At 40.2% G+C, this 10000-nt stretch overlaps 1 protein-coding gene and 1 pseudogene across 1 annotated transcript; both read left to right on the plus strand.

The window, feature by feature from the left end:
* Positions 1-738: 738 nt before the first annotated feature.
* On the plus strand, positions 739-5502 carry LOC121603179 (annotated as a pseudogene).
* LOC121603180 lies at positions 5174-8157 on the plus strand. Its single transcript, XM_041931884.1, has 4 exons — positions 5174-5208; positions 5797-5831; positions 5900-6356; positions 6394-8157. The coding sequence occupies exons 1-4, from the start codon at positions 5174-5176 to the stop codon at positions 7601-7603; spliced, it is 1737 nt and encodes a 578-aa protein (XP_041787818.1). The 3' UTR covers positions 7604-8157.
* Positions 8158-10000: the final 1843 nt, after the last annotated feature.

The following is a 10000-nucleotide window of genomic DNA, read 5'->3' on the forward strand; positions in this document are numbered from 1 at the left end:
AAAAAGTCCATATGTCGTAAATGTCAAGTGGTTATAATTGTGAAGTGAAAAGTGGTAGTTTTACATGAAATAGTTGATGTACGAATCTTTGAAAACCCAATCTTACTATGCATACTACTTTTGTATGATTTATAGGATGGTTTAGTGTTTGTGTGATTGATATTTAGTTACAAAGAAGGTTATACCATTATGCTAAGATTTTAATATATAATTATTTAGAAGCAATAGTTCACATTCAGATGGTGCGAGCGTTAAATGGTAGACGTGATTGGGTCTGTAGATTTCGGACATAACCGCGTAAGACTATAATTAAATATATATAAAAAGATCGTTTTTTAAATTTACTATACGTATTACTTAATAAATCAAGAGTGTAGAATCCATTACTCATTTCGGGAGTTCCAAGAGGTTCAATTGTTTCAAGAGCTCATTATCATTCTACTTAAAACGTCGTTCATAAATTCAGCATGTGCGGAATCTGCCCTTGGCATCATACGTATCTATCCTCGAAGTGGGTGGTTCTTGATACAGCAGATGCAGTGGAGGAAAGTTTAATAAGTATGTTTTTATCAGCTCGTAAAGCGTTATCAGTCACCGACGATTACGGCTCTGCACCCTTTTTGAGGGATTACTGCTTTTAACTTGATAGCATACTCATCACTATTGCTCAGTCTGCCAATACACCTTGTACGGAAAGTGTGTTAAAATTACTCTTGCCAGAGCTTGCCATCGATAGATCATCTGACTAGGTGTTAGAATGATTTTATTAAAAGTATTCAATAGGTGTTTGGTTTCGATTGTTAAAACAAAAATTTCAACAAGATGGTCGATACATCTAAAGGTTTGTGTGAAATGTGTTGGAGTGAATCTTTAAAAGTTAGTTACACTTTAGTAAATTGAGATTAGAAGGCAAAAATCATTTAAATTTGTACATCACAATAGGACAGTAGAAAAATGTAGCTTCTATAGAAAATCAAATCTGCCGAGTAATCAATAAATAAATCTATTACATTGCTCGTATGAAAGGACACGAACATTTACCAATAATTTGCTATCTCAGTTGTTAACAGACACGAGAACATGAACCATTTAATTGCCCAACAAAAGATAACTTTCGTCGAGCAGTTGGAGTACAGGAACGGTTGAAACATTTGAGCAGTACGAATTTTGAGTTTACCTATTTAATATAGTGCTGAATGTATTGGAGACACAAATGAAAGCAAAGTGTAGAATAAAGGAATCATTGTCAACGGACACAGTAGCTACATGTGAACAGATTGCGAGATACGTATCACTAGGTAGGATTGAAATTTGTAAAGTGCGACACACCCAAATGCAAAATAGTTAAGATGTGCTGTACTTGAGATCGATGAACAATGCTCCGATAAGTGCTGCAGACATATGAGATTATTGACCGGCCAGTGAACCTTACTTGTGCAATGATCTCAGAAATCTAAATATCTTTCGATAGGCTGGATATGTTTTTTTTAGTGGTAAGCTTGTACCAACGGCAGGAAAAATCTTGCAGAACTGGTTTATCTCAGTAAAAAGCAATAATTATGATAATGTTTACTTTACGCTTCAATTGGCGATCACAGGATGTATCTGATCGATTCACGTGATTGAGCGATATTAATAGGATGTTCTTGCCGATGCTCACACTCGATTGTCTCATTGACGCAGAGCATGGTGGAAACAGTTTATACAGCACTTCAATGATACTTATTTAACAATCTTTAACATTGTTAAACTACGACAGCACATCGTTGAGTAGTATGGAATCTTAGCGAACATGTTTTCTATCAGTAGTGTGTAGTGTATAGCGTGTAGTGTGGATATAAAAGAAGTACTTGAAAAAGTTTTATAGAGATATTCATTATTTAGATATTCTATTGCAAAGATCTCGTGGTACAGTCGTTAACTCAAACGACTCAATAACATGCCCGTCATGGGTTCAAACCGAGAATGCACCGTTCTTCCGTTGCATGGACTGACTATCCGGCTGCGTGGTACTGAATAAGCCTCGAAAGCCTATATGAGCCGGTATGGCAGTGCAGGACTTTACGCCAAATAAAAGAAAAAGAAGAAGATTGTCTCGTTGTTACGAAGCAAAATGTTACTTCTAAAAAAAAAAAAGAAATATCCCACCGAAATTGATCGAAACGTATAAATAGGATCTTAGTAAGACATCAGATAATAACACCAATAGTAAGCTACACTAGTCATCTGTGACGCTCTAGTATGTGATTCAATTATCAATGAGTTCGTATATATGAACGCCGATAAGAACGTTATCACCACATCTCACTTGGTGGGCCCATTGTCTTTATCAATAGTACCTTATTAAACGATAAGGCCCATCGGAATTTTTACAGTATTTTTTGCTCAACCCCTACTCAAAGGTCGGTTCATTGTTTATGATGACAGTGAATTAGGTAATTGTGATCGTATTGTAAAGCTAATGATCAATCGATACACGGGTAACACGTCAATCGATCACTGTCAGAGGCTAGGTTGAAGCGATTTGATAATTGCAACCATCAGGACGCCTGAATAACAGCATATGTTGTACAGTCTGCTCGACGCTTTGTCTGTGCCATTTATTGTTGGTTTTTTTGTTTATAAACCATTTAGCAGTGAACTTATCATCTCCTTTACAGAAGAAGCACCAGGTGCTACGCAAGAGGTTGGGGATATCGAAGGAGAACCTAAGGTGATTAAGCAAACAAAACCGGCATCAAAGCTTTTGCATCTATTTCCGTAGTGCATTATTTAAATTATTGTGTACAAATTTCAGAAGCTCAAGTATCCCCGAGCCATTCCTTTTATCATCAGCAATGAGTTCTGCGAACGGTTTAACTATTATGGCATGCGAAGTAAGTAACGATCGAGGGCGTTAGAAAACGGTTGCACTAACTAGATGGTTGGATTTTCTTCGGCAGCTGTGCTTGTGCTGTATCTCACCAGGAAGTTGGACTTCGACGATGACACGGCGACGGTGCTGTATCACACTTTCACCACATTGGTGTATTTTATGTGTGTGATCGGTGCGATCATTGCTGACAGTTGGTTGGGCAAATTTCGTACAATACTGTACTATCGATCGTGTATACGATCGGGAGTGGATGCATCACACTGGGAGCTATCCCTACCTGGGATCTGGATGCACGTGCAATGACCATTGCTGGATTGCTGCTGATCGCTTTCGGCTCTGGTGGCATTAAACCATGTGTTGCCGCGTTCGGAGGCGAGCAATTTAAGCTACCAGAACAGGCGAAATATCTGGCATTATTTTTTTCAATGTTTTACTTTGCGGTAAATTCTGGCTCGTTCGTATCGACCATGGTAACGCCAATTCTACGGGAAGATGTGAAATGCTTCGACGACGATGATTGTTTCCCGTTAGCATTCGGAGTGCCCGGAGTACTGATGGTGATATCCATTATCATTTTCATCATTGGCAAACCACTCTACAAATATCCGCACCCGCGGGCAATATGTTTGTGAAGGTTTCTAAATGTATTTGGGTTAGTATAACGAGTTGTATGACCTTTTTGCCGTTGTTTGTTTGTCAACCGTTGGTTGTTGTTGTATTTCCATTTTTGTGTTGTGTTTGGTCTATATGTTGAGTGTTGCTCATTTTATGTTAATTCTTTTTCAACACGCTCAACAGACGGCCATCCGGACGAGATCACGTGAGAAATCCATCAACCCTCGTGAACATTGGTTGGATTACTCTGAAAAGCGCTGGGGACGCCAGCTGGTCGATGAAACACGCATTTTGCTCAACGTACTGAAGCTGTATATTCCGCTGCCGGTGTTTTGGGCGCTTTTCGACCAACAGGGATCACGTTGGACTTTCCAAGCAACCCGCATGGATGGCGATCTGGGTTTTTGGACGATCAAGCCGGATCAAATGCAAGTGATTAATCCTCTGTTGATTTTGGTATTTATTCCACTGTATGAGGTCGCTTTCTATCCGCTGCTAAGTCTAATCGGAATTCGGCGACCGCTACAGAAGCTAACTCTCGGTGGAATATTTGCTGGCTTAGCCTTTGTTATATCGACCATTGTGGAGATTCAGCTGGAATCGACGTATGCCGTGATCCCGAAAGCGGGCGAAGCCCAGTTGCGAATATTCAACGGCATGCCCTGTGACTATCGCATTCAGTCCAACATTCCCGAACACGTCGACTTTACGCTGAAGAGTATGAGCATGTTCGAAGAGAAGTACCTAAATGTGAAAGGAAGCGCTACATACACGTACACACTTTCATCCACTGGCCCTGGACCAAATTGCGCGGTGGCAGAGGAACAGCGCACCTTTGTGGTGGAAGAAGAAAAACAGTTATCGTACTTTATACGCAAACAAGATTCGGGCATCAGTCTTTTGAGATACGAAGATGATACCGAAAAGTCTTCCAAGGGTTACCCCGTGTTCCGCGTGCTCGGGAATACAGCCACTAACCGGACGGTGGTGTTCCGAGACATTGATTCATCCGATGGGTTCGATAGACACAAGAACGGGTCGTATGTATACGATCGGGTGGAATCCTATCCTTCTGATTACGAAATATATGTAGATGGAGAGCTTACATTGACCTACACGATGCGACTTGGCGGTGTGTATGCATTTATTGTAAGCGATATCGATGGCATGGTAAGTACACTTAAAAGACGAATCCTTTTTTTGGTAGGTCTTCAATGTGACACAAAAACTGACATAAAATGATAATTTCAGAGCACTACCCCTATCATCGTCACCGAACCCAACTCGGTCAACATGCTTTGGCTCATTCCCCAGTATGTGGTAATGACGCTTGGAGAGGTTATGTACTCTATAACGGGACTGGAATTCTCATTCACACAAGCTCCGGAGAGTATGAAATCCGTCCTGCAAGGATGTTGGCAATTAACAGTCGCTGTGGGTAATCTGATTGTGGTTATCGTAGCAGAAGCAAAAATCTTCGATGAACAGAAATGGGAGTTTGTACTGTTCGCTGTGTTGATGTTTGTCGACATGGGTCTGTTTTCTATATTGGCATGGCGGTTACAAACAAATTCCATTGAAAAACTATGACGAAAAAGATGATCCAAATGCTACGCTACCCATCGACCAGAAGGAAGAGAGTGGGCTCGATAATCCTGTGTTTAAGAAATCAGAAGAGTAGAGATGATACATCACTATGATGCCGAAACTATGCAATAGTGTGGGACATAATCCTTATCAAAACGAAAGGCATAACAGTTGCGAGTTTAAATCAAGCTTAGGCGTAGCAACAGCGAGATAGAGCGAGTGGTCCGTGTGAAACAGCCGTATAGAGATAGAAAGAGAGATGAGAGAGAGAGAGAGAGAGAGAGAGAGAGAGAGTAGAGAGAGAGAGAAAAGAGAGAGAGAATGAGAGATTTGATGAATGATTTGCGGTGAAATAATAAATTTTCTATGAAAATTTTTGCTTAATAAATAATATGTCCGTGAGTTTTTCTTTCACATTACCATGATTATTAATATTTTTTTAGTCTACGCTTTTCTTTATTTTCTTTAAAACAAAGTTCTTTGTACAAAAAATAAAGTTTTACAGCATGGCAAAAAATATTGCTAGTTTCATGACGTCTAATACAAAAGGGCGATGGAATTGAACGTTAAATCTTGCACAATGTTAAAAAATGATTCTCTTCTAAAGAAGGCCATAAAAATCCATCAAACCTAAAGCTTTTCTAACAAAATTGTGGTTGACACGTTTATTATTCAAAAAGTAAGAATGGTGTAACAATTATATCCTTCTTCCATTACAGCTGTTTGTCCCCTGCTGAAGCAAATAAACAATCTGGTATGAATTCAGTATACTTATTCCTACCTCTGCCCATACTAATCACGTCTTTCATTCTAATTGTCCAGCACACTCAGCTCGCTCTGTGGATGGTGGCGTACCTTCGGCGGATAGCAATATTATAAATCTCGCAATCACACCGTTTGCACGTGGCCAAGGATTTTCCGCAGCTAAAGGAAGAAATCTTGGCTTTGTGAACGATGCTTCTCTTAACGCAATTCCCGCGGGCATTAACAATGAGCTTACAAATGTAGATGCGCGAGGATCAACGCTACAACCGAACACAGTGCTACGGGATAGCTACGGAAATCCTGTGACACCGTTTACTGACCTAGCAAAACCGGAACTGGATTCAGTTGGTTTTCAAACAAATGTGAATCGAGACTCAAATCTTCAGCCATCATCAAGTCAAGTCGCCAAAGTTGGGCAATATAACTTCAAAGTTCCTAGTTACGCGTCTGGCATAATAGAGCCTGTTGCGCAACCCAACTATGGGTTACTACCACCAAACCCGTTTCTAGTACGGTACAGGCAGTGCCATCGAGTGGAACAAAGAGCGCAGGGCTCTTAACACGCAGCAACAATTTTTACCAAATGCAAAGATCCCAAATATTGAGGAAGGAAAGATTCTCTTCGCCCAGAAACCAGTCAACGGATTATTGCCCCCTTTGTTTCCGGATCAATTACCGCCGGTGTATGATGTCAAGGTAGGCACGGAACGGTCGCCAATTTTTGCACGCGATCCATTCGATGGTTCATTGACACCGTCATCTCTGCAACCTACGCGAAAACCAAACACACCGATAGCATCCGATAATGCAGTAGGATTCAAAACCGACGTCAATCAGCAGACAAACTTTCCACAACAAGGCTTGCCGACAGGAATTCGATTATCGGGATCTACCACTACTGTTTCTTCCATCTTTCCTACTGTCTCTACTGGGAAACCTGTGGTACAAAAGTACAACGGAGGATTCGGAGGACCAGCCGGATTTCTTGGTAACCAGCAGAATATTGGTACTGCTTATACATCAACTGTGAGACCGATTCTGTCTCAACCTGTCCCCTCCGCTCCACAACCACAGCCACCACGTCCACAGCCCGTATTTACGACCCAAAACAGCTTTCCAACAACAGCTAGGCCGGATATGAAATCTACAATTCAAAAATATATGGGCAGCTTTGGGGGAGCTCCTGGATTCTTGGGAAATCAAGCGAACATAGGCACAGCTTACACAAAAGATCCACAAACATTCCCCGTTTCCAGTACCGTTGCTCCCGTCCAGCAGTTTCCGCCTGTGCAGCACGTTGGATCCACTCATCCTGCTTCTACCCCTGTCAACAGCGTTCCGGGACGACCTCAAGCTCCGATTGTGCCACCAACGCCTAACCCATTCAATGTGCCAGTCAATGCAAATCCCGCCAGCCCAGGCTCAGGCGTTAGACCGATGGTGCCCTCGACATTTATGGCTAATCAGCAACCGGTGAAACCAGTACCCGTAACGAACAGCTTTAACGGTGGAAATAAGTTTACGGGAAGCTTCGGTGGTGCACCAGGTATTTTGGGTAATCAGCAACGTCCTGGAACTAATGTTAATCCGGACGGTACCGTATTTTCACCCGTCCAATCACAAACAGGCCAAAAACATCAGCATCAACAGCAACCTTTAAATCAGCAGTTCCAACAGTCAAAACCAATCCCAGACACATTTACCGGTAGCTTTGGTGGACCACCCGGCGTACTGCGTCCGTTTGATAATACTAAGGGGTAATATGGTTATCTATTATAAAGAGGATCGAAAATGTAGTTTTCCAAAATGGTAAGCTGGTAAAATTTGATTATTGCTTATTGCTGAAAGTATTACATGAGCAGATCTTCAATGATCTTTTTCTACAAGAAAAGTCATATCATTTTACTATAGTACGTACTATATTCACTAAGAGTAAAGAATGATTATATCATTATTAAACCCTGCATTTAAAAGGTGCAAATTTTCATCATATTACTCCACAAAATTATTATTAAATAAATAAAAGTAATAGTCAAAAAATTAAACATCATAGTAATTGAATTGCACAGGTTACCTAGTTTTATAAGCCATCGGTAATATGACTAGATGAAAACTTATAAAAGTATTAGCAAATCGTATTAGCAGAGACTGTGGTCGTTTATCTGGTAGGTATGGATTTTTGTGTGTATTTATAAGCTGCGAGGCTTCATAATGTAAGGATCCATTAAATTTTCAGTAACCTTCTGAGACTTTTGTGGAATATAACATTAACATTTACGTATCAAAATAAATTACCCGACTCGTCGGATCGATTCCATCCCTGGTTGGGGGACTGTTATTCGGATTTTTGTTGATGGACACACAGGCACACAGCAAATCTTATATCTTTGAAAAAATCGATCTAGATTTTAAAGTGGACAGTGGAGCGCCGTTTATCGGGGTACCTTTTATCCGGCTTTCTTTTTATCCATGCTATTGAGAAATGACAGTTCAATACAAAGGTGACATTGCGTTATGAGGAGGATATTTGAAAAAGCGGTTGTAAGACCAGATTGTCATAACAAATAACACTATAATTCATAGCAAATTTTAAATATTCTCATAGGAAAAACATAAAGGTAATAAAAACTGGGCTTCTTCTTCTTCTTCTTTGGCGCAACAACCGCTGTCGGTCAAGGCCTGCCAGTACCCACTAGTAAAGTGAGCTTGGCTTTCAGTGACTTATTGTTACCATAGCAGGATAGTCAGTTCTGCGTATGGGAGCACGGTCTATTCGGGACTTGAACCCATGACGGGCATGTTGTTACGTCGTACAAGTTAACGACTGTAAACTGGGCTATTTTATCAAAAAATAAGAAAATTTTGCAAACCCTGATAAGGAATTGGTGATAAAATATATCATTTGACTCATTATCCGTGTTTTTGGCTTATCCGTGCAAGGTCAAGTACCAAGAAGCCCGGATAAACGGCGCTCCACTGTACTAAAAACTTAACTTACATTTACCGTATGTTTCGAGGATCTAGATGTATTAGGGCAGAGGTACCTAACTTTTTGCGATCGCGGACCACTTAGCTTTTCATGTACAGTAGAACGTCGATTATCCGGGCAGATCGGGACCGGACGGTTGCCGGTTAATCGATTTTCAAGGATAATGTCTAAAGGCCGGGCTACATTGATCGTACTCGCAAGTGTAATTTCGATTTTCACTAGCGAATCTGGCGGCGGCTGGTGGAAGCTTTTTTTGGTCATCGAGAAATCTCAAAATTAAGTAGTTTTTTCATCGTTTTCTGTCATGAAAATGGATGCAATGCGTGCAGGACATGTGCATCTACATTTAACAAAACTTTTCTCCTCCGATTTAAGTACAAAACATAGAAAAATAACGTATTTTCTGGAGCGACTCCAAATTGTTTAGCAAAATGCTTCGGTTAGCCGCCGCCAGATGCGCTAGTGAAAATCGAAATTACACTTGCGAGTACGATCAATGTAGCCCGGCCTTAAGAAATGTGAAATTCATATAACCGCGCGGCTACATGAGGTGAAATATACAGCGAAATGAACTATTTGACAGGTGAAATATCTGACGGATAAAGCATCACAGCAACCAGCTGATGTGCAATGTAAACAAATAACGTGCACAAAATCGTAATTAAATCCATTAAATAGCTTCAATATAGAGTACTTCGTTAATTTTCAGTCAACAGTTAATAATTTCTTCCAATTAGGGAATGTTCTGCTTGAGAAGATATTATTTTAAATAGAATTTCGAAAGCGGATGTTGTGTCTCCCCCAAGCCTTTAGCTATACCTGTCAGATATTTCACCTGTCAAATAGTTCATTTCGCTGTATATTTCACCTCATGTAGCCGCGCGGTAAAAAATATAAATTTCATTGATTTTCCTCCCAATGGAATCAAACGATTTGAATCAAACGATTTGAATCAAACGATTAATCATTAGTAAATATTATGCCGACCGCCGTTTAATACGCCCCTGGATAATGGACCTGGATTTTTTGGAAACTTGGTTCAATTATTTTCAATGTAAATTTAAAAAATATGAGCTTATTTTATAATGGGTTTACATTTTGCTTTCCTTATTAATTATGTTTAATAGCTATTGTCGAGTTTTGGAACTGATGTTTAGATCTTTATTCTC

Source organism: Anopheles merus, unplaced genomic scaffold, assembly GCF_017562075.2.
Source record: "Anopheles merus strain MAF unplaced genomic scaffold, AmerM5.1 LNR4000910, whole genome shotgun sequence".
In the NCBI taxonomy this organism is placed as follows: Eukaryota; Metazoa; Arthropoda; class Insecta; order Diptera; family Culicidae; genus Anopheles; species Anopheles merus.

What these genes read in the sequence shown, in the direction of transcription:
- LOC121603180 (XM_041931884.1), top strand. Translation starts at nt 5,174, where the DNA reads ATGATACATCACTATGATGCCGAAACTATGCAATA. An exon ending in TGAAGCAAATAAACAATCTG is followed by an intron (nt 5,832 to 5,899) that starts GTATGAATTCAG and finishes CTAATTGTCCAG; the next exon opens with CACACTCAGCTCGCTCTGTG. An exon ending in CCAAACCCGTTTCTAGTACG is followed by an intron (nt 6,357 to 6,393) that starts GTACAGGCAGTG and finishes CAAAGAGCGCAG; the next exon opens with GGCTCTTAACACGCAGCAAC.